This window comes from Xiphophorus maculatus, chromosome 10 (genome assembly GCF_002775205.1).
Source record: "Xiphophorus maculatus strain JP 163 A chromosome 10, X_maculatus-5.0-male, whole genome shotgun sequence".
Classification (NCBI taxonomy): Eukaryota; Metazoa; Chordata; class Actinopteri; order Cyprinodontiformes; family Poeciliidae; genus Xiphophorus; species Xiphophorus maculatus.
In genome coordinates this window covers 3773693-3796473 of record NC_036452.1, presented here as the reverse complement: position 1 = coordinate 3796473, position 22781 = coordinate 3773693, and the positions used below count along the sequence as shown (strand labels likewise).

The window sequence follows — 22781 nt, the reverse complement described above, 5'->3', positions numbered from 1 at the left end:
AGTTCGGACAAGAATGACGCTTGTAAAATAAAATAAAAAAATAATAAATAAAATTCAACCCTCATATCATTTAATTCGCGAGTTTAATAAAACTCAATTTAAGTACTATACCCTGTTGCTGATTTTTTAAAGAGGTTCAAATTAATATGAAGTAGATGCTTTTTAAATCTGCAAGGCAACTCAAACAAATAATCACCTATTTTTAACATCCCATATTTTTAATTTATACATAATTCTCTACACTGTGTCTAGAGAAATAAATAATTCAGACTTAGTTTATACGATTCCAGTGATGGAAACTTGATGTAAATGAAAACATTTTAATGATTTCTCGTTAATCAAAATATATATATATATATATAAAAAAATCTAACAAGAACTTTCAAACTTGAAAAAAAATGCACTTTATTTTTCAATTAGCAGATTTTAATTTCCATAAGTACAAAAAGGTCTGAGTTGGCCTAATTCTGCAAGTATGTATTGTTCTTTCCTCTGAAGTCAATACTTTAGTGTTGATAATACATGGAAGATTATTTTGAGTTTTCAAAAATAAAGATCAGCACAATGTTCTAAATATTCAGTTTGATAAGTAAAAGTTGCAGATGCACACTTCACTTACAAGAAAAAATTAAGACTTTGTAAATCCTTAAACTGTTGAAAAAACAAACATCATGTCCTTTAGTTAATCATAGACATTTATTCTTGTTCATTTTATAAATCCACATTTAATCAAAAGCAACAAAAAGTTATAAAACTTTCACTATTTTTTAAAATTACGAAAACCTTCAGCCGGTCAGTGGTATTTTATGCTTGCGAAGCACTGTAAGGAAAAAACACCAGAAGAAATCCCAGTATCAATAAACATTTAAAAACAAATGAGTATTTAATATTGTTGATTTTTAACTTAGAAAAATATGTTAAATCTCCCAAAGGGTTAACATAAAATGCAGAGCAAAATGACATGTTACCTTCCTTTAACCTTTCTATTTCTTGTGACAGATGTTCACATTTGGTGCAACCTGGAGTCAAGAGAAAGGAGACAAAATAAAAAATGTTTTCTGTCAGAAAATTCCTCACATTAATAATGTCAGAGCAGTGATTTAGTAGAGGATGCTGATAATTAGATTTTTGGGAAAGTTCACGGTTTCCACATATTCTTAAAATTAGTTACATTTTCCAGAATCAACTTTTCAGAGTTCTCAGTATGTTGTAGGAGACGCGTGATCAATATCAATAAATGATACGCCTGATAGAATATTCAATAATTTTGCTGAACTCCAATCCAGAACCGCAAAGCATTCTGGGAGATGTAGGCAGATGAACGGCTTTAGCTGCTCAACCTCTCACGCTAGCTAAGCAAGGTTGGTGTAATCAACTGACTCACTCACTCTCTGGTTACCTAGCAACTTACTCACTCTTTGGTTACCTAGCAACAACCTGAGAAGTAACTCCTTAAGAATAAATGGAAAACTGGATAAAAGGAAGATTCACGCCACCAGGTTAGCATTAATTCTGATATTTAAAACAAAACAAAAAAACCCTTAACAATAATTATCAATATGAACAGACGTGTTACAGTCCTGCTCGCTATTTTAACTCATTTTGTTATCCATTGGGGAACAAAATGAGAAATCTTCTTATGAACTTTGCTCTTGTTTATCTTAATAGCTAATAAATTTTACTCAGTTAAACAAATAACTTGTATTATTACTGTGTTTGAGAGGTTTTTTTATTTCAGGATTCTCTTGTAAATGAGATCTTAGGTCTCAGTGAGACAAGCTGTGTATATAAAAGTGAAGTAAAACAAAAATATCTGGTTTTATTGTACAGTGTTTGCTTCACCATCACCAGGTGACATTAAAAAACTGAAATGAAATCCAAACAGAAATGTTCACATTCTTGACATGGAGTGAACATGTGACAATCAATCAGGAGTAATCCATAAATAAATGAAATCATATTATGGTCATCTTACCCTGGCTTTGTGGTTTAACATGGTTAGCTCTGGGATTGGCTGCCGGCTGTTTTAAGCCCCTCCCCCTGCCGATGACATCATATGATGCTGCAGTTTTAGCAGCTGCAGCATCTGAAAGTTGAAGAAAAACGGCTCAGATTGTTAAATCTACTCTATGTTGCTGCTTGTTGTGCATCAGAACCAAGTTCCCGACCAGTTCTGGAGGATTTATCCAGGGCAGATCTGTGGCCGGCTGTGGGCTGTTTCCCCGTCTTTACCCCGCTGGCGGCGCCGATGGATACGGGAGCTTCAGTTGTGCTGGCATCTAAAAGAATTAGTGAGAATAACTTTTAGTTATTCTCAGTTCTTCAGCGAGAATGTGGAAATTAGGTTCCCTAAAAACTGTAATCAAGATTTGTGAATACACGAATTATTTTTTTTTGCGGTTTCTTCGCACCACAAATCTGCAACAAACTTCCGGAAAATTGTAAAACAGCCGAAACACTGAGTTCCTCTAAATCCAGACTGGATCAGTAAGAATAAATGTTACTTATTGTTGTATTGACAAACTAGTTCAATGCACTTTAAAAATAGGAATAACCTTTTATTTGTTAAAGATGATGCAACACATTTTTATCTAGGTTTGTGTAAACACCAAGTGTGGCACTTTAACACAACATTTGCATAAATATCACAACGTGCTGCAGCTTTACTTCCATATTTACCCGTTTTCTTCCTCTTTGACACAGGCAAAACGTCTCCTTTAGCCAAAGGATGCCTCTTTCCTGGTGCCATCTTCGTGACAGAGTTGGCGGCTAAATAGAGAATAAACAGACTAATTAGACAGGAAAGAAACTGCAGCAGTGGATTCTCAGTGTTTCATGTGTATTCAAAGGGCTGGCCGAAACGATTAATTGGATTAATTGTGATTAATCGATTACTGAAATAATCGTGTATTCTATTTCCAGCTTTTTAAAAATAAGAAAGTCATAAACAATGTCTATGAGTATTTAAAAAAATTATAGGAGGTGGAAGTCTTTGGGAATTATTTGTGTTGTTGCTTTAGTTTCTTTGTTGTTTTTTTGGACTAACTGGAGTTAGTTAATCGCTAACTGGAGTTTAACCCCCCCATAAAAAGCTAATAGCTGAAACCTCAAACTTACAACCAAACTATTTGGGTTAAATATAAAATATCTTAAAGAAAAAAGAAACAGAAATATTCAAAAAACAACTTTAGTTCATTAGGTGACAGAGTTTATCAAATCAGGAGAAAATCCAAATTCTGATTACAAACTAATCAACTGGTGCATCAGTGTAAAAAACTGCAAACTAATAAAAGAAAACAAAGGCATTAAAATTTTTATAAATCAAAAGGTTGATTCATGCATTAGAAAAGCCGCAGGTTTCTTTACCTGCCATCAGTCTGCTGCGTATTTTTGTTTGAGTTTTAAGCAAAGCGGAGCAAACAGCCTGACCAGGTGTGAACAAACCTGCAGGTCCACTTGGTTTTTCTGTGCTTGAGCAGGGAGCTGCTCTCAGACTCGGTGTAGCCCTCGGTAAGCCAACGGGAATGCCGCTCACCTGAGGTCTCTGCAAGCCAGAGGGGGGCAGCAGCTTGGAGGCTGCAAATGGAGCAGAGGAACATTTTTTAAAATATTCAAAAATGTGTAATTTTTGCACATTTGGTCACATTAAACCCAAAACCATCTGCGTATTTTATTGGAAAGTTATGGACCGACACAACGTGGAGTATAAGTGTAAAGGAGAATGAAGACAATGCTTTCTGTATTATGTTTTTAAATTGCAATCCTTAACATGTAGTGCATATTTATATTCAAATAAAATTCAGAAAATATGGTGCAACTATTACCTTCAGAAAGCCAGAGGTTAGTAAATAATAATAATAATTTAAAATAGTTTAATAATTTAATTTCATAGACCTCTATGAAAAGTAGCAGCATTAATTGCAGGGTTTGTTTTATTACCAAAGGGGATCCACAAGTGCCTAGTGGATCTAATTTGCATCATACCTAAATTTACACTGATGTATGTCAGAATACACAATTAATTAATCGCTTGATAACTTAAAACAAACTTGCTAATTTCCATTCTGATACATATTTTTTGAAGGGCAATATTGTTTACACAGACATCATAATCCATTTTATTTAAGGTTTTGGTTGTGTGTGTGTTTTTTAATTTCATTTTTATTCATTGTTTTTGGTTGTTGTATTTTATTTGTGGCATTTAAAATGTCTTTCAGTTCCAATGTGAAGTGTCCCACACAAAATAAAAGCTTATTAGTCTTTGAGAAGGCGAATTTACATGATTTTACTTAAAAATGGTCTCACAACTACAACATTTTTGGCTTATCGCAATAATTTCTAGGAAAATTTATCATCCAGCAAAATCTTTTAGGGCAATGACAGACCGCTTTAGAAGACAATGCATTATTGTAAATGTATAAGAATAGGGGGGTAAAAGCAAATGCAAACCAGATGTTGGTTGAATAAAATATTTCAATCTGCAGAAGAATTTCTGAAAACAAGAAGCATCACTGCTCACCTAAAGATCGCAGGTTGTACGAATTTGAGTTTTTCTGGAATACAAAGGATCACAGACATATAAAGATACATCCATAAAGTTGAGTAAAATGATCAAATCAAAAGCAACGCAATTGTTTTACAAATTCAGCGGCACCCAATGTTTTTACCTCCTGTTCCTTTGGAGCAGCAGAACTTTTCGCAGCCTCCCCGTCTGGTCTCTGTCGTTTCACCAGCAGGCCTGTTGCCGCCGCTGGTGGATTACGTTTCAACAACTCAGAGGCAATTTTGGAGGAAGGATAAAGGTTTTTAACTGTGGGCTGCTTGAAGAATGTTTTACGATCACCAATAATGTTTGACGGTTTGATGGTGATTGATGGTTCAATAGGTGTTTTGCCATAAAGGTTTTTCTGCGCTGCTAGGATGTGGCCTGGCTCTCTCTTTGTCTCTAAGGTGCACATTTTAATGCTCACCATTGGTGTAGAAGACGCCAAGCACTGAGGTTTTAAAACCAAACTCTCATCAAAATCAGAAAGACCTGATTGTGAAAGATATATGGACACATTGGCTGGCTGTAGAGGAGTTTCAAATGTCATGTTTGGGCTTCCGTCCTTCTTGGTTCCTGGTTCTGCAGCTTCAAATGTCATGTTTGGGCTTCCGTCCTTCTTGGTTTCTGGTACTGCAGCTTCAAATGTCATGTTTGGGCTTCCGTCCTTCTTGGTTTCTGGTTCTGCAGCTTCAAATGTCATGTTTGGGCTTCCGTCCTTCTTGGTTTCTGGTTCTGCAGCTTCAAATGTCATGTTTGGGCTTCCGTCCTTCTTGGTTTCTGGTTCTGCAGCTTCAAATGTCATGTTTGGGCTTCCGTCCTTCTTGGTTTCTGGTACTGCAGCTTCAAATGTCATGTTTGGGCTTCCGTCCTTCTTGGTTTCTGGTTCTGCAGCTTCAAATGTCATGTTTGGGCTTCTGTCCTTCTTGGTTTCTGGTTCTGCAGCTTCAAATGTCATGTTTGGGCTTCTGTCCTTCTTGGTTTCTGGTTCTGCAGCTTCAAATGTCATGTTTGGGCTTCCGTCCTTCTTGGTTTCTGGTTCTGCAGCTTCAAATGTCATGTTTGGGCTTCCATCCTTCTTGGTTTCTGGTTCTGCAGCTTCATTTGTTTGGAGTTTTGATGAGTTGTTTTCAGAACAGCCATCTTTAAGGGTAATTGTTGCATTTCTTGCTTTGGAAGTGGAGGAGCTGCCCAAGGCAATTTGATGACTGTCATTCGAGCTAATTTCTGCCAAAGTTATCGTGCCGTTTAGTTGTGAGGGAAGCTTATAATCAAATGAGCCGTTCCACTGACCAAGTGGAGCAGGAGTTTTCTCCATGGCGGAACCGATATGGAGTTTAGATTTTTGAAGAGGATCTCCATCTACAGTGGCATTCTGCCCTACGGCAAATGTGGTTTCCTTTGCATCAGAGCTGCTCTGATGCACAACAAAGGAAGCTTCAGTTTTAGAGTCGACAGAAGTTTGCTGATCTCCGCTTTCCTTGACATCTTTTGCATAGCTTACGTTGGTTGGTGGAAGATCTAGAGTCTCGTTATTGACGATGGAAATGGTCTGTATAGAGGGCTGCTCAAGTGCAAATGTACCGTTGGCAGACACGTCTGGTTTCAGGGTTTGTTGCGACTCCTTGTTGGTTGACTCGGTGTCACAGCTTGTTGGCAGCTCTTCAAGTTTTTCTTTGGGTTCAGATTCCAACTCGGGGGAGGATTTGTCCATGTCAGCAGGCAAGCGTGCAGTCTGTACAGACGTGTCACAGCCGGGGGGGTTTTCTTGAGTAATATTAATAGCTTGGATACAGAGTGTGTCTGAACTCTGATACATCTCTAGTTTTTGTCCACCAGTCTCTGATTCTGGGCTCTGTTGCGACTCCTTAGTGACCATCTCAACCTCTATGCAATCAGGGTTTCCTCTGGGTTCAGGACAAACCTCATAGGTTGATCTTTCTGTGCCAGAGGAAGAGATGTCGACACTGTTAGAGACATCATAAGAGGAGCATAGATCACGAGTAACATTAATAACTTGAGTGCTATCGACTGGATTTTGAGATTTCTCCACTTTTTGTCCACTGGATTCAGATGAAGACTTGCTGTTTTCCAAAGTAACATCCTGAGTTACCTCCAAGGCTGCCTTAATTGAGTTTTGCCTTGAACTCTGGGCAGAATTTCCGCTCTTGCTGGAGAGTTCCTCAATCGTGATTGTGTCCGATTTCTCTGTCATAATTTGATCACTATGATCAGAAGTAGCTCTGTCATCTTCCATGTCCATGAAGGACATGTCTCCAACTGGAGAGGCCCGAGTAACTTCAAGGAGAGTAATGTCTTGTAAATACTCATTACAAATCCCTCTGAATGAAATAGCGCTCTGAACAGAGTCATCCACCTTTGCACAAAAGCTATTTTGATGATCTGAAGTGTTTGTCTTTTTACTATAAAGCTGAGGAGTTGCATGTTGTCTTTCAGGGAAGACTGAATCATTCATTGTCAGGTACAACATTGAATCGGAGGTAAGATCGGACAGAGTAACTTCTGGTAAGCATTCATCATTGATCATAGAGATATCTTCGCCAATCTTTTGTGTCCTTGAATCTCCGGTTGATTTTTGACAGTTTGCAGCATGAAAATTAGAAGGAACAGCAGGATTAGGACTGTTTTGAAGTTTAAAAAGCTCTGGAGATGCGCTTTTATTCCAGATATTCAGATCTTTTAAGACTGGGGTTAGAGCAGACTGGACACCTGACAGCAACGACTTTGCCTGGAAATCACTGGTTTTATTCTTTGAAGCAGGAGTGGAAGAGATAAAAGCATCCGCACCATCTTCCTCCAACTGTAAGGTGAAATTCTCAGCATTTTCTAGCTTTGAAGAGTCAACAGCTTTAGGATCTCTAGGTGGAACATTTTCAAGGCATTCATCAGCCTGTGCATCCACTGTGATGTATGAGGCTTGAGTTGTTGTGGTATTAGCCATGAGAGAGTAACTCCTTTGTTTTGCTTTGAGGAAAACTGAAACAGGACTTTCCTCTTCTGAAAAAAAAAATACTAGAGTGGATTTAAGCACATTTTCTCTCACAATCTTAAAGCAGGCTCTCTGTGGAAGAAAAGAAAATCACAAAAAACACATGAATTTTATTCCCAATATCTAACAAACATATAATCCCACCATTCCACAAGTTTAATAAATACAAAATAGAGCTTGGTGTTTGTTAATACAGTTTGATCTTATGCTGCTTCCTTTTCTTTGTATGAAAACCTGTTATTTTGCATATTTTTACATTCAAAGGCCACTGAAGAGACTACAAAATAAAATCAAAATTATTTGCCAAAAACTATGATTATATTTCAGGTGCCTTTCATTCAAATTCAGCTGCTAATACAATATACAATATACAGAACAAAATTTCGTTCTGTATACACCCTGTGCATGCAAAATGACAATAAAGTCAGTCTAAGTCTAATATTTGGACACAGATTGACTTCCACAGACTTTATGTCAGCTTAGGAAGCAAAATCCTAAGTCTAGGGAGAGTGAGAGCAGAATATAGATTAGTTGAAATTAATTTTGACAACTCAGCATTACAACATTATGGTTTCCTAATATTTTTGAAATACTGCGAGCAAACAAAATTCAGATTATTCATAGAAAACTCACTGAGATACTCATTTTAGCCACATAAAATAAATAAGTGTTGTTGGTAATATTACAATCAGATTTTAGATTTTTAACCATCAGTGGAAAAAGCCATAAAGCTTAACCATCTGAAGGGGGCATTATGTTGTGGGTGTGGCACAAACTTTAAACGTTGTGGCAAAACCAGTTGACCAGCTTATCCACATCCACTCCATAAAACTTTACAGGCTGTTCTCAATACATGTGGTCTCAAAAGAATAAAAATAAAAAACAGACGAAAAAAATACAACTCGGGTAAAAAACAGAGAAGAAAAGGGGACAATTTATACCAACTCTGTATGTCCTATAGTAAAATATGTAACTAAACATGGAGAAAACATGTCAGACGCTTTCTAAAAATAGTAAAGAAGAAAATATATTACGTTTTACATAACATCATCACTTGCACGTGTTCATTTGGTAAAAATGTGGTGTGACAAAAACTTATAAAGAGAATCAGTAGCGGACATAGACGGACAACCCTACAGTTTTAAACTGATGACCAGATTGAGCTGTTAACCTTTACCTTAGTACAGAGTCAGTAAACTTAATGAAGACGGACTCAAACGTTTGAACATACAAGTTTATAAAAGTATTACTGCTTAACTGTTGCTAAAACACTGAAAAGTAACTGAACGTACACATTTAGGCTGTTGCTAATGCGGCGTAACTGTGGCAAATTTAACGAAAAATTCGCTTAAGAAAGCTTACCTTGGAGAAGACAAGTCTATTTTATGTTTCAGGAGGTATTTTAAAAGATCTTTAGTTTTAGTTCAAAAGCATAAACTTTAAACCACCGTGATTTCGGACGGAATGCCAAAATCCATAAAAAAAACAACACAAGCGTTGAAACGCCAGTCTAGTTTGAAAGTATCAGTTTCCTCATTGGATAATAATACCAGCCAATCACAGCTCGATGCTTCTTCTTCGTGACTCTTATCAGAGCGCTTTATCGCCATCTACCGTTTGAACAGGTTAAAAAAGAGGAGCTCAGAAAATAACCGATAGTTTTTGTAACAGTATTTTTTGATGTATTAAAAATGCACATATAAAACAGTCGTCGCTGACCTTGATAAATGACAACATAAAAATGCCCAAACAGAAACTAATAAATATATAAAAGAGTGAATTCTGAACAAGCCCGTCATTTCAGGTCAACGGCGCCGCCATATTGTGAGTGGCATTTTGTTGTAAAAATAACAGTTAAGCAGTGTCAAGATCTTACTCAAGTAAGAGTAGCACTACTTCAACATATTTTAACTTAGTACGTTTCGCTTTTACATAGTAAAAGTAAAATTTATACATTTAAGAGAATATTCAAGTAAGAGTGAAAATATTTTTGGTAAAAAGCCTGCTCAAGTAACTCGTCATAACTTCTGATTCACATAACATACAATAACATCATAAGACAGACCAAGAAATTGAAAGTTATATTTGTCTCACTTTCAGATAAACTATAGGTGAGTCTCTGGTTCAATTATGGCTAAACATGCCTTTTCTTTATTCAGTAAAATTATCACAGTAGGTTGAGCATCGAGAAATGTAACTTAAGTAAGTGTTGCGGTACTTCAAAATATTACTCGAGTAAAAGTAAAAAGTACAGTGTAGTAAAACTACTCCTAAAATGATTTTTTCCTTGAATAATTTTGTTTCAAGAATTAATACAATTTCGATTTATTTATCTATCTTTGTTATTCCCAATTCTGTAAAAAAAAAACAAAAAAACTGATCGGTCCCTTACTGTTACTACTACTACTACAGTTAAGGGTTATAATAATAATAATAATAGCAATAATAATGGTTAACTCTCTCTTAATAAAGGCGTGTGTATTAGACCAGCAGAGTCAGTATTTGTACAGAATATAAAGGAGGATCAGATAGTGTTATCATGACTAAATGTTTACATAAAAGAAACAACAACTCTGTATTTGGTTTTGCTTTATTACCAAAGAAAAGTATGTAGCATGAACATCTCATCAATGCTTTTAGCTTGATGAAAGACAAAAACAGAGCAATATTTATAATATATTGAGCTATTCACAGAAAGCATTCAGAATATTGTTTTCACTCTTTGGGAGTTTTCTTCAGCTTGGTCTTGAGTTCAGACATGAGTGGATTTCCAAATCTGTGGAGACATAAAAAAGAAACAAAATTTATGATCTTTTGCTGAAAACAACAAAGTTTAGGGTGTTGTTGGAACATTTTCTTGCTTCGGTTTTACCCTGGTTGTGCAGGTGGCATCCATTTGGGTCTCTTTGGTGCTTCATCCATTTTGGCAGCATCACTCTTCTCTTCCTCTTCCTTTTTCTCCTCAGATTCCTTTAGATTTAGAGTTAAATCACATTAGCTTTCCCCCACATAAAGATAAATAGCGATGTATGGATTAATGTAGGGTTGAAGTGATTAATCTGATTAATCAATCGCAGAAATAATTGTCAACGAATTGATTAATTAGTTAATCACTAACTGGAATATACAGACTCTAAGAAATATATTTTGTTGAGGTGACAACACAGTCAGATCAGTAATTAATACAGAACTGTACAAGAATATATGCATTTTACAAGCAAGTCCCCAAAAACCGTACACTGAAGGAATGACGTGTTATTTACGGAGGAGGATCATCAGCATTGGAAACAAAAATCTTACGTTTTTCTCAAAATCTTGATTTTATGCTCAGAATTCTGACTTTAATTTCAAAATTTAGTCTTTTGAGAAAATAATCCAAAATCTGAGAAAAAGTCAAAATTCTTTTATTTTTTTCAGTGGCTCTAATTCTCTTCCTTAGCTTCAGCATTTTAGGTATTAAAATCTTTATTTTCATACCTAATTGAATCATTATTTTTTTTATTTATTTACATCTTTTCGTGTATCGTTAATAATGCATTAAAAAGATTGAAGTGGTTAAATGAAAAATCTGCATTTTTTAATTTTATTAACTGTCAGAATAATGGATTAAAGAATCATTAGATTATTATAATTACCTGTGATTGTGTTTCCGCTTCGTGTCTTGGGGGCCGTTGTGTCTTCTTTAAAACAGGAAAACCTGCTCCAATCCCTGAATTCAAACATAAATACATAAATCATTTTTAAAAATTGCTGAAAAAAGGGACTGATGTGCTGCAGAGAATCAAACCTACCAGGCAGTTTGATCCCAATCCCCAAGCCGCCTAACGGCACACCCACAGGAACTTTACCAGGCACCGGCAGGGAGGGAGTTGGATCCACAGACAGTTTATGGATTAAGGAGCGGGGGTCTGTTGGGGGTCTAGCACGAGGGTTTTTCACCGCAATGCGAGACTTTTGCACTGCAAAATCAAGCATGGCAGCATCAACCTGCAAATAAAAAATCATCTCATTCTATAGCTTATCTGCACACTGCAAAAACACAAAAACTTACCAAGTATTTTGGTCTGTGTTCTAGTGCCAATATCTAAGCACACTTGAATTAAGACAAAGTCAACTTACAAGTAACTTTTCAGCAACATATGGGAGCTTGATTAAAGTAAATAATTCCTTAGTATTGATTTTTTAAAAAGTTTTAGTTCCACTGGGAGATTATTTCACTTCTAAAATGTGTAAAAGGACTTCTAATAAGTGAATTAATCTGCCAGTGGAACTAGAACTTTATCATCAATACTAAGAAATTGTTGGCTCAAAACAAGCTCCTGTATCTTGCTAAAAAGTCACTTGTAAGTTAATTTTATCTTATTTCAAGTGTACTAAGAGATTTGCACTAGAAACTAGACCAAAGCTCAGGTAGGACTTTATGTTTTTGCAGTGTAATTAAAGAAATTAAGGATGACTAGTTGGTATTTTTTTTAATAAGTGAAGTCAACATTTTAATCAAAACTACACTGCAAAATCACAAATCTTACCAAGTTGTTTTTGTCTAGTTTCTAGTGCAAATGTTTTAATAGACTTGAATTAAGACAAACCTAACTTGCAAGTAACATTTCAGCAAGATACCACATCTCATTTTAAGTCAATAATTGCTTAATATTAATGAAAATGTTCTAGTTCCACTGGCAGATTATTTCACTCATAACAAGACATTTTCCCCAAGTGTTAAATGAATTAATCTGCCGGTAGAACTAGAACTTTATCATCATCATTAAGAAATCATTGGCTCAAAACAAGCTCCTATGTCTTGCTGAAAAGGTTTATCTTCATTCAAATGTACGAAGATGTTTAAACTAGAAACTAGACCAAAACTACTTGGTAAGATTCCATGTTTTTGCAGTGTTCTTCAGAGAACTGATATTGTTTTGGTTTGTCTGAAACAATACCTCGCTCCAATCTTCTTCCAGCTCAGTCCTGCTTGGGGCTGGAAATGATTCGCTGAGATCTTCTGGAGGTTTTTCCTCAGGTTCATTTTGAGGTTCACCTCCAGAAGGCGATTCAGTCAAAACTCTTTCCTTGGAGATGTTGGACTCTGTTGCTTCTGTCAGTGACGTAACATCTGCTTCTTCATCGGCTCCACTCACTGCGTCTGTCTCTGGTTTAGGTTCATCTTGCTTCTCTTCAGCTGTACCTCCTTCCTGATTCGGATGTTTTGGTTCTGGTGATGAAACTCCTGAATCGGGGCAGGATCCGATCTCACCGGACGCTCCGTCCGCTATCGGGTAAGGCTGAAGAGTTTCAACCATTTCTTCGATCAATGCAGATTCAGAGTTAGACGTAAGAACTTCACAGGTGTCTTCTGAATTGTCATTTTTGTTGGGAAGTACTCCACTGTCTCCTGATTTAATTATCTGAGTCTCACTGAAGGTCTGGTCCAAAAACCCAGAGTCCAGTGTGGTAAAAGAAGTTTCTGTTTCTTCTGAAATTGCCTCCATTACTCCCTCTCTCTTCTCCTCTGATGATGTTTCGCCTGGTTCCTCTTTCAGTTGGTCTTCTTTAATCCCACCAGTGTCCTTTGACATCGCTGTCTCGATCCACAAATCAAGGATTTCTTCATCAATCCCATCTTGATGTTCTTCAGCTGGATCTTCTGAGTGTTTCTCCATTTGTTGCGGCTCATTTGTAATTTCACCAAGGGTCGCCTTAGATTCATCAGCTGTTTCTGTGTCTGTGGTTATCTGACATTGAGATAAGGGTGATTGTCCTGTGATCAGATCAGATGCTGTCCCCACTAAGTGAAGAGTCGTAATCTCATTTAAATCCAGGACTTCATGCTCCGGCTGACCTTCGTCAACGTACTCTTGTTCTTCAGTGTTAAACCTCACCTGCGGAAGTTCAGTGGCACTTTCATCAAATAATTGAGGCTTGATCTCACGGTCATCCTCCAATCTAAAAGCTTGTACAAGTTCTGGACCAAGACTTATCTGTGTCATCTTCCCTTCTTCACTCTTGGGGGATTCAGGAGTTTCATCTGCAGAGTCAACTCCTTCATCAGCTGCTACAGCGTTTCTTTTCTCACAGACATCTCGGGGCAGCCTGTTTGTTTCCTGTTCAGCTGTTTCGTCCTCATCCTCCAGTTCAGTCTCAAATTCCTCGTCTGATTGTTTGATCTCTGTCTTCATTGAAGTATCCAGTAACTCGACCTTTTCTTCCTTTGAAAAATGATCTAATTCCAGATTTACGTTGTCGCTTTTTGGCTTCTCTGTATCTTCTGCAAATTGAAGCGTTCCAACCTGCAACTCCTTCTTGCTTTCCTCTGTGCTGCCTTCGCTCATCAGTAAATATTCACCTCCTCCTGCTTCGGAGCTTTTAAAGACCTCCACCTCTTCTGGTAAGTGAATGATCTGAATTTCCTCTGAATTTCCTCCCTCGAAGAACCTTTGTGGGGTATTTTCATCTGAGTCGAGTTCATTGTTGTGCTCAGGAACTGCCTCTGGAGTTTCCTCACACGCCTTGGTGTTGAGCTCGTGAGACAGGCCAGCCTGGCCTTCAATTACCCCCGAGGGAATTTCGCTAAAGCCAATGTTTATTTCCCGTTCAGACTCGCCTCCAGCTTTTACAGTAAGTGGAGCGGTTGTGCAAACTCTTTTCATACAGATCTCTTTGTCAGAAAGCCTCTCCTCAACATCTGCTGATATTTTCTCCACGGTCACATCTTCCTCTGCAGTTTGCATAATGGTGACATTGTCCTCTTTAAATGTAAACTCATTTTTTTCCTCTTCTATTGTCCTTCTGTTCTTGTCCTCTTCTAACTCTTCATCTGTTGTCTGATTTAAATCTTCATTTTCAAAAACAGTCATCTGAACGTTGATATCAGTTAGCTCATCTTTGCAGACAGGGAGAAGAGTTTCTACTTTAGTTTTCTGGTCTGAGAAGTTCAGCTGTGATGCATCTTCACTGAGGTTTGCATCTTCCAGCATTGCTGCAGAAGCTTTATTGTCCCTTTCTTCTTCTGTCTTTTCATTGCCGCACTCTTCCTCCTTTGTTTGGGTGCTTTCTTGCATCTTGCTTTCCTCCTCAGAGTCTTCTTCAGCTTCTTCTTCATCATCTTCCACAATGTGCTCCAAGGTTTCCAACACTTTCCAGCGATCATCCAGTCTCACATGCTCCTCTTCTTCACTTGATTCAATCCCGTCTGTCACCTCCTCCTTTAACTGCACATGTTCAGATCCAACAGTTGCTTCCTCTTCGTCGTTTCCAGGCACTTCACTCTTTTCCTCAAAGTCTTTTTCAGTTTCCTCTGCATCATCTTCCTGGATTTCACTGCACTCGTCCTCCACGTCTTCTTTGGCTTCATCAGAGGATTGGTCGCTGTCTGTTTGGTTGAACTGCTCCTCTCCTGTGTCTCGATCGTCCTCGCTGCTTGTGGCACTTTGGTTTAAAATATTTTTATCTTGTCTGGCATCTTCAACTTCTCTACCCTTGTCCTGCTCTGCCTCTTCACATGTGACACACTCTTCCTCCTCAACCACACCAGACAACTCTTCGCAAACAAGGTGTTGAGTTTCCACTTGTTCTGTTCTCTCTGCTGAGTTTTCATTTTCAGATTTCAGCTGTGATGCATCTTCACAGATGTTAGCATCTCCTAGGATCACTGGACCAGCCTCGCCTTCCTTTTGCTCTTCTCTCTCTTCTTTCATAAAGTCTTCATCTCGATTCTCTTCCTGTATTTCATCTCTCTCTTCCTGAAAGCCTTTGTTTTCAACCCTTCCTATTTCTTCACAAGTGTGAAAGTTTTGGATCTCGGTTGTCTCTAGTCCAAGTTGGTGTGTCGTCATGTCTTCAGTGATCAGCTGATCTCCAGAGCCGTTTCCTGTTTGGCTAAACTGTTCCTCTTCTGTCCTCTGATCAATCTCGCTGCTTGTGACACTTTGGGTGGAAATATTTTCCTCTACATTTGTTCTTCTGCTCTTATCGTTTTCTGACTCTTCTGTTGTCTGTTGGTTTGCAGCTGTATTCTCACCCTCCCTTTGTTCTCCTGTGTCTCCATCAGTGGTAAATTGTTCTGCCTCACTTTCTTCCTCGATCTCTTCTTCATTTTTTTCTCTATCATCCGTCTGGATTTCATCGCTCTCTTCCTCCAACTCTTCTTTAACTTCATCCACTTTTGCGACCTCGTCTACTCTCTTTCTGCTCACAGACTCTTCCCCAATAACATCTCCATCACCTCTTTTTTCCAGCTCTTCATAATTTGCCTCATTGGCTGTATTTTCTTTATTTTTAATCACTTCTGTTCCTGAAGAAGTGTGCAACTTTTTCTCTAGTCCAAGTTGATGTTCAGTCATGTTTTCATTAATCAGCTGTTCTGCAGAGTCGTTTCCTTTTAGGATAAACTGTCCCTGATCGTCCTCGCTGGTTGTGACACTTTGGGCTAAAACATTTTCCTCTTGTTGGACATCTTCATCTCCTCTGCTACTCTTCCTGTCCTCTGACTCTTCATGTGTTGCAGACTTATCATCCTTTTCCTCCTCAACCCTCTCATCTTCTGCCACACCTGACAACTCTTTGCAGACCAGTTGTTGAGTTTCCACTTGTTGCGTTTGCTCTGCTGAATTTTCATTTTCAGCTGAGAGATTCTTGCCTTCTGCCATCTCATAATGAAGATCTGCTGATATTTTCTCCATGGTCACATCTTCCTCTGCAGTTTGCATACTGATGACATTGTCCTCTTTAAATGTAAACTCAATTTTTTCCTCTTCTATTGTCCTTCTGTTCTTGTCCTCTTCTAACTCTTCATCTGTTGTCTGATTTAAATCTTCATTTCCAAAAACAGTCATCTGGACGTTGATATCAGTTAGCTCATCTTTGCAGACAGGGAGAAGAGTTTCTACTTTAGTTTTCTGGTCTGAGAAGTTCAGCTGTGATGCATCTTCACTGAGGTTTGCATCTTCCAGCATTGCTGCAGAAGCTTTATTGTCCCTTTCTTCTTCTGTCTTTTCATTGCCGCACTCTTCCTCCTTTGTTGGGGTGCTTTCTTGCATCTTGCTTTCCTCCTCAGAGTCTTCTTCAGCTTCTTCTTCATCATCTTCCACAATGTCCGCCAAGGTTTCCAACACTTTCCAACGTTCATCCAGTCTCACATGCTCCTCTTCTTCACTTGATTCAATCACGTCTGTCACCTCCTCCTTTAACTGCACATGTTCAGATCCAACAGTTGCTTCCTCTTCGTCGTTTCCAGGCACTTCACTCTTTTCCTCAAAGTCATTTTCAGTTTCCTCTGCATCATCTTCCAGGAATTCACTGCACTCTTCCTCCACGTCTTCTTTGGCTTCATCAGAGGATTGGTCGCTGTCTGTTTGGTTGAACTGCTCCTCTCCTGTGACTTCATCGTCCTCGCTGCTTGTGGCACTTTGGTTTAAAATATTTTCCTCTTCATGTGTTGCAGACTTATCATCCTTTTCCTCCTCAACCCTCTCATCTTCTGCCACACCTGACAACTCTTTGCAGACCAGTTGCTGAGTTTCCACTTGTTGTGTTTGCTCTGCTGAGTTTTCATTTTCAGCTGAGAGATTTTTGCCTTCTGCCATCTCATAATCAAGATCTGCTGATATTTCCTCCATGGTCACATCTTCCTCTGCAGTTTGCATACTGGTGACCAGCACATCCTCTTCTCTAATTGTAAACTCGGTCGTGTCTGGCTCTGTTTCTTGCACATCTTTGCTACTTGTGCCACTTTGAGTTAAAATATCTTCGGTCGTCCGTCCGCTCTTGACCTGTTCTGACTCTTCTGCTGTTGCAGCTTCTTCAGAGACACTCATCTGGACCTTCTCATCTTCTGATAACTGTCTAAGCTGAGTTTCTACATCTTTAGTTTTCTCATCTGAGAAGTTTTCATTACCAGAGCTCAGCTGTGATGCATCCTCACTGATGTTTGCAACTCCTAGAATCGCTGCAGAAGCTTTGCTGACCTTTTGATCTCCTGTCTTTTCATTGCTTTTCTCCTCTGACTTTTCTTCAGCTTCTTCCTCAATGTCCGCCAAGGTTTCCAGTACTTTCTGATGATCACGCGATCTTATTTCTCTTGAATCCATGTCCTCAAACACTCCCTCCTTAACCCATCCATGCCCAGATCCACCAGTTGCACGCTGTCCATCGTTTTCAGGAGCCAGACTTTCCTCACAAGTGTCACATTTCTCAATATCAGTTTTATCTTGACTGCCTTGATGTACCTTTGCACTTTCTGTGACCAGCTGGCCTGCAAAGTCATTTCCTGTTTTACCGAGCTGTTCCTCTATTAGGTCCTCTTTGTTCTCATGATCTTCTTCTTTGGGCTTCAAGTCAATGTCTGCGGTGCAGCGCTCCCAGGCAACAACCGGTGAGGACAAGCTAACAAGAGAAACAGTCGAAAGAGACGCTTCCTCGCCGACTTCTACCCCTCTGGCGTCATCATCTTTTAGGCTACCGTCAGCCTCGCCGTCGACTCCAGGTTCATCTGAGGACGTTGGGTTATTATCGGTGGCTTCAACTGTTTGTGGCCTCAGGAATCTGCCCACAGCTTCGGTTATGTAACACTGGGGAAGAGATGGGAAAGTGTTATTCATCTTAATGATGGAGAAGAGAGACAGACATAAGAAGGCACTTAGTTCCACTTGTACACTAACAGTGCAAGAGGCTATTTACACAATAGCCGCTTTGCAGGCGGATTGTTAAAGGCCCTTTCCTGTTTTAAAATAACAATACCTGGACACACAAAGTAAGGTTCATTAGTAGGACTCTGAGTTTGAAAGAAGCGACCTTTGCTGATTACTGATTAAATAACAGATCTCACTTATGTAAGATTAAGGGTGTGTTGCTAAAATACATGCATATTCCTGATATGTGCAAAACATGACAACGTTTTACAGTACTGTGAAAAAGTTATGTCCTATGTTCTTATGATTTGCTCACAAACAAACAAACAAACAGGTATTTTTGTAATCTAGTAAAGACTTCCTAAAGATCTTTCAAAGAAATGTTGTCTGTTAAACCACTTTGCTGTGACCTAAGGATCATTTATGCACCATAAGACTCTTAGAGTGATTTCACGCCTGATAGTCTGGGAGACTTGGTTTGATTCAGGACCAAAATTGCATTGTCTATTTGTGAATACGGTTATGAAAAACACGAAAAGTTAACATAAAGCTATTTTGAACTGGCGTTAGCAAGCTAAAAGAGAAATGCTTGTTAAACAGCGAAGTGCAGGTACTCAGGCAGACAACCAGACTAAGTAACCAGCTCAGAGAAAAGCTTTACCATTCTTAACTACAAACAACAATAAATGTCATAATTTACATTTTTATTGCTGTAATCATAAATATAGTAGATGACTTAAGAAGCAAGAAAAATAATTTCTGCATTTCAGTTGAAAACAAAAGCAACTGGATTATTTTTTATGCCTTTTTGGATAAATACAGTACCTTTAAAGAGTGGTAAATTTTATTCAAAGTTAGCAAACTGTCAGAGTCATATACTAGTCTAAGAAATCTGCCCATGATAACTCTGTTTAATCGGTAATAAAATGGCCTTTTAGCAAAAAGAACTAGCAGCTAAAACCTGACAGTGAACATAAGTAGGTTTACAAAAGAGTTTAAATATCTGAAGTCTTGTGTTCAGTGGCGCCACCAAGTGGGGTCGGGATGCAATTACCATGGCTGTAAATTTGACGCCCCACCTCCAATCAGAGTCTGAGATGCATCCTGTTGATGAGTATAATTCAGAAGAAAAGAAGGCGAGTGCATGACCTTCAGAAATATTTTAAGGCCTATTAATATCTAGTTTTGTTCTTCATCTACCCACTCTGTTCTGTTTCCAAACAGCCACTGCAAAGTCATGCTGAGAAATCAGGAATGGGACGAAATATTTTAGACATGACCCTGACGCATACCTTGAGTTTTCAGCCATTTCATCCCAACATGCTTCATTAAGTCAGGTAATTGACTGTAGAAACAAATATATCCACAGAAATGTATGTATTTACACGAATTATAAGCTGTTAGTGAGCCAAGAGTTAAACCTTTGTTAAAGAATCAATATATTGTCTTGTTTTTCTTCTCTTTCTGACTGTATCAAGAGTTTTGTGTTGTGTATGGGAGCAAATTCCTGCCATCTGTTGAAAAAAAAGAAGATTAAGAATTTGGACCTCTTACTTATAAGACATACATTTTATTGGGATTGGATAAGTCAACACCATGAGAAAGTAAAAACTGTAGGATATGAGATTATTAAGTATGGATGTGACAAAATCCACAACTATTGAAACTCAAAACATACTGTTGTTAAAGTAGCGGATTATTATGAATCCTGGATATAAAGGAGAAGGATTTTAGATTGAAACTCTGTTCTGTCCATGTTTGAGTCTTATTTTGAAGTGAGAAAGGAAGTACTTCTTGTTTTGCTGCATTGTTTTGACATATTTTTGACTTTAGATACTACTGATCAAACCAGAACTGGTTAACACTTATCAGACATCCATAAGAATATAGTTTTATTAAAATTAAAGCTGTGTCTTTTCATTAGGATGAATTACAAGATATTATCTCAGCTGAAACATAGTAAGATAATTAAATGATTACTATGCGACATCAAATTATACACTTTTTCCCCATCATGGTGGCAGAAATGGGCTTCCGTAGATTGTATCCCACCATACTTTATTGCTATAGGCTACAGTTTTATCACATTGCAGCATTATTTAAAGATGCAGGATGTAAATTTAATTCCTAAAAAAGTTTTTTTTTTTTTTACATATTTGTTAATATTAGACAGATAATCTGTGAAAAGATCAATCTTCTCCACCTCCTCCATGAGCTGCTACCATTTGAAGAAATACGCCGCTCCCGTTCAAAAACAACCAATCAGAGACAGGGGGAGGGGCTTAGTGCACTCCTGCTAAATGTGCTAATGGCAGAGAAACAACTGACCTTTACAGAAAAACCGTTTATCCGCCGTCGTTGGTGGCTATGCTAACTAGCCTGACCATTCACAATATGCTATGCTAGCTGTGTTAAGCCCCGCCTCCTGGCTCTGATTGGTTGTTTCTAGTTAACATGAGCATAATATACTGTAATGACATAGTGATATTTTCAATAAATATGGAAATATATAAATAAACATTGATATTTTATCCCTGATGTTTAAACACAGCAGATAATTTTAACAAATAGTAAACAAATAAATGAGATAAAATAAAAGAGGGGAGAAACGTGACCGATGCAAATTAAAGACCAAATATGGATGAATAGAGGAGGGAGGAGCAGAAAACAGGGGAGATGTAATGTTTGTGTGAGAAACATCTAAACAGGAAGACATTATTAAAACATTAATTCTCATATTTCACAACTTTAAACTTTAACATCAAATCTCTGTAAAGTTAACATGATAGCTGCTCACCCAGACTGAGACCAGCGTCCTCTCCGCCCGCTGAAACGGACCGTCGGGGTCCGGCTCCATCTTTGCGCCTCCTTCCCTGTTTAACTCTTAACCGTTTGAAGCAGAGAAACGGAAAAGCGCATGAGTTTATCCAGGAGCTTCATCAGAAAGCTGCTTCCAGACGCTCCTGCGTCCTGCAGGTGGACTCCTCTCTCCTGGCGTTTGTCCGGCGCTGTGACCAGGAAGAGGCTGATCCCAGCTGAGCGCCGCGTCGAGCCGATGCGCTGCAGTTTGCGGATGTAAACAGCGCTACTTTTGACACATCAGACCACTAAACTGCATGTGATGAGGTGATGAGTTGCTGAGCTGCAGTGAGAAATGCAGTTTTAAAATAACTTTGAGTAGGCCGAGTCATGGTGGGGAAAACTTAACCAGTGCATGAATTGAGCTGCATTTCCCCCCCCAGCGATGCATGCTGATTTATTTTTAACTTTTCATGTTAAGCCTCAATAAAGCAGCATGGGAAGATGTTTGTAGAAGTTAGGAATTGGAGAAGTGGCTCAAGGTGATAAAATTAAATTGCACAGGCTTTATCATCGGCAGTTTGACCTAAAGCACAGTTTCTTTGCTTCTACTTCTGTTTCTGTCACTACATGAAGAAGAAGTGACAGAAACAGAAGTTAAAAACCTTATTTCATACACAGAGCCGGGAAAAGGTTGTTGCCCCCTTACAGATTTCTGCTGTTTTGGCTTCTTTGTTGCTGCTTAATGTTTCAGATCTGGAAAAAAATGTCAGTATTAGACAAACAAAAACAACCTGAATAAATTTAAAAGTAAGTTTTCAAATTATACACTGCAAAAACACAACTCTGGCAGATTACTTCACGTATACTGGGGAAAATGTCTTGCTATAAGTGAAATAATCTGTCAGTGCAACTACAATTTCATCAACATTAGGGAATTATTGCCTCGAAACAAGCTCCTATCTTGATGAAAACTTACTTGTAAGTAAGTTGTGTTTTATTTTAGGTCATTAAGATGTTTACACTAGAAACTAAACCAAAAGTACTTGGTTAGATTTGTGCTTTTTGCAGTGTAATCTCACTTAAAGTGAAAAGTTATCCAAACCAACCTGACGGTGACATCTTACATCACTGTGGAGAACGTCTGCTCATTTTCTTCCCAGAATTGCTTTAATTGAGGTTGGTTTTTTTAAATAAATGGCCTGTTTAAAGTCACACAGCAGTACCTCAATTGGATTTAGGTCTTTACTTTGACTAGGACACTCCAAAACCTAAATGTTCCTGTTTTAAGAAAGAGGCAGCGATACTGGTGTGCTTTTTTTCTCACTGGTTTTGAATTTCTGTATCATAAAATGTTGCTTTTCAAGATCTTTTATCCTACTTCCTGTTGTCAGACAGGTTCTATTGAAGTGATTTCAACATTTTGTATTTACTCGGGTCATTTTTAACTGGTATCAACATTTATTTGATGATCTGAAATGTGTAAGAAAGCGAAAACAGCTGAACAGCAGCATAACAGAGTCTAATAACATGAAATAGTAAAACATGTCTGGAAGCTTCAGCAAATCAGCAGCTGAGAAGAGCTAAAGAGAAAAGCTGTTAGTGGTTTCTTTCTGCTTATAGCTGTGGCCGGCTGAAACTTCTGGTAGCGTGGCCTGCTTCCAGTAAAGTGAGGCTGATTGTGTGATTATTTCTGCAGCATCTCTGCTGAGTTGCTTGAGAATTAGCTTTATTTTCCATATTTCCAAAATTTAAACCTGAAATATTCCTAAATAACTCGTTTATTTTTCCTCTCTTGTAACAA

At 38.2% G+C, this 22781-nt stretch overlaps 3 protein-coding genes across 4 annotated transcripts; all 3 read right to left on the bottom strand.

The window, feature by feature from the left end:
• Positions 1 to 455: 455 nt before the first annotated feature.
• Positions 456 to 5254, bottom strand: LOC111609926. The gene is made up of 8 exons (XM_023341359.1): positions 4668 to 5254; positions 4520 to 4553; positions 3445 to 3576; positions 2680 to 2769; positions 2169 to 2279; positions 1976 to 2086; positions 969 to 1019; positions 456 to 820 (listed from the first exon to the last, which is right to left on the bottom strand). The coding sequence occupies exons 1-8, from the start codon at positions 5244 to 5246 to the stop codon at positions 786 to 788; spliced, it is 1143 nt and encodes a 380-aa protein (XP_023197127.1). The 5' UTR covers positions 5247 to 5254; the 3' UTR covers positions 456 to 785.
• A 39-nt stretch (positions 5255 to 5293) lies between these two features.
• Positions 5294 to 9072, bottom strand: LOC111609902 (muscle M-line assembly protein unc-89-like). The gene is made up of 3 exons (XM_023341191.1): positions 8916 to 9072; positions 5382 to 7625; positions 5294 to 5335 (listed from the first exon to the last, which is right to left on the bottom strand). Exons 2-3 carry the CDS (start codon positions 7503 to 7505, stop codon positions 5294 to 5296), a joined length of 2166 nt encoding a protein of 721 aa, XP_023196959.1. The 5' UTR covers positions 7506 to 7625; positions 8916 to 9072.
• Positions 9073 to 10127: 1055 nt separating this feature from the next.
• Positions 10128 to 21370, bottom strand: LOC102231202 (dentin sialophosphoprotein-like). 2 transcript variants are annotated; one of them, XM_023341300.1, is made up of 7 exons: positions 20976 to 21368; positions 16984 to 18118; positions 12494 to 16047; positions 11345 to 11540; positions 11189 to 11262; positions 10426 to 10523; positions 10128 to 10329 (listed from the first exon to the last, which is right to left on the bottom strand). In XM_023341300.1, the coding sequence occupies exons 1-7, from the start codon at positions 21033 to 21035 to the stop codon at positions 10269 to 10271; spliced, it is 5178 nt and encodes a 1725-aa protein (XP_023197068.1). In that variant the 5' UTR covers positions 21036 to 21368; the 3' UTR covers positions 10128 to 10268. The 2 variants fall into 2 exon arrangements, with proteins under 2 accessions (XP_023197068.1, XP_023197067.1); XM_023341299.1 differs by having other exon boundaries at positions 12494 to 18118; positions 20976 to 21370.
• Between the last annotated feature and the right edge of the window lie 1411 nt (positions 21371 to 22781).

Bases quoted from the DNA above. Each gene is read 5' to 3' on its own strand.
- LOC111609926 (XM_023341359.1), bottom strand. From the start codon at position 5,246: ATGACATTTGAAGCTGCAGAACCAGAAACCAAGAAGGACGGAAGCCCA. The intron at 2,087-2,168 runs GTCGGGAACTTG...TTCAACTTTCAG, and splicing joins GGATAAATCCTCCAGAACTG to ATGCTGCAGCTGCTAAAACT. The intron at 821-968 runs GTAACATGTCAT...TTTTCCTTACAG, and splicing joins AATAGAAAGGTTAAAGGAAG to TGCTTCGCAAGCATAAAATA.
- LOC111609902 (XM_023341191.1), bottom strand. From the start codon at position 7,505: ATGGCTAATACCACAACAACTCAAGCCTCATACATCACAGTGGATGCA. The intron at 5,336-5,381 runs GTACCAGAAACC...TGACATTTGAAG, and splicing joins ACATGACATTTGAAGCTGCA to CTGCAGAACCAGAAACCAAG.
- LOC102231202 (XM_023341299.1), bottom strand. From the start codon at position 21,035: ATGGAGCCGGACCCCGACGGTCCGTTTCAGCGGGCGGAGAGGACGCTG. The intron at 18,119-20,975 runs GTGAGCAGCTAT...TCTCTTCCCCAG, and splicing joins GGACGCTGGTCTCAGTCTGG to TGTTACATAACCGAAGCTGT. The intron at 10,330-10,425 runs GTAAAACCGAAG...ATGTCTCCACAG, and splicing joins ATGCCACCTGCACAACCAGG to ATTTGGAAATCCACTCATGT.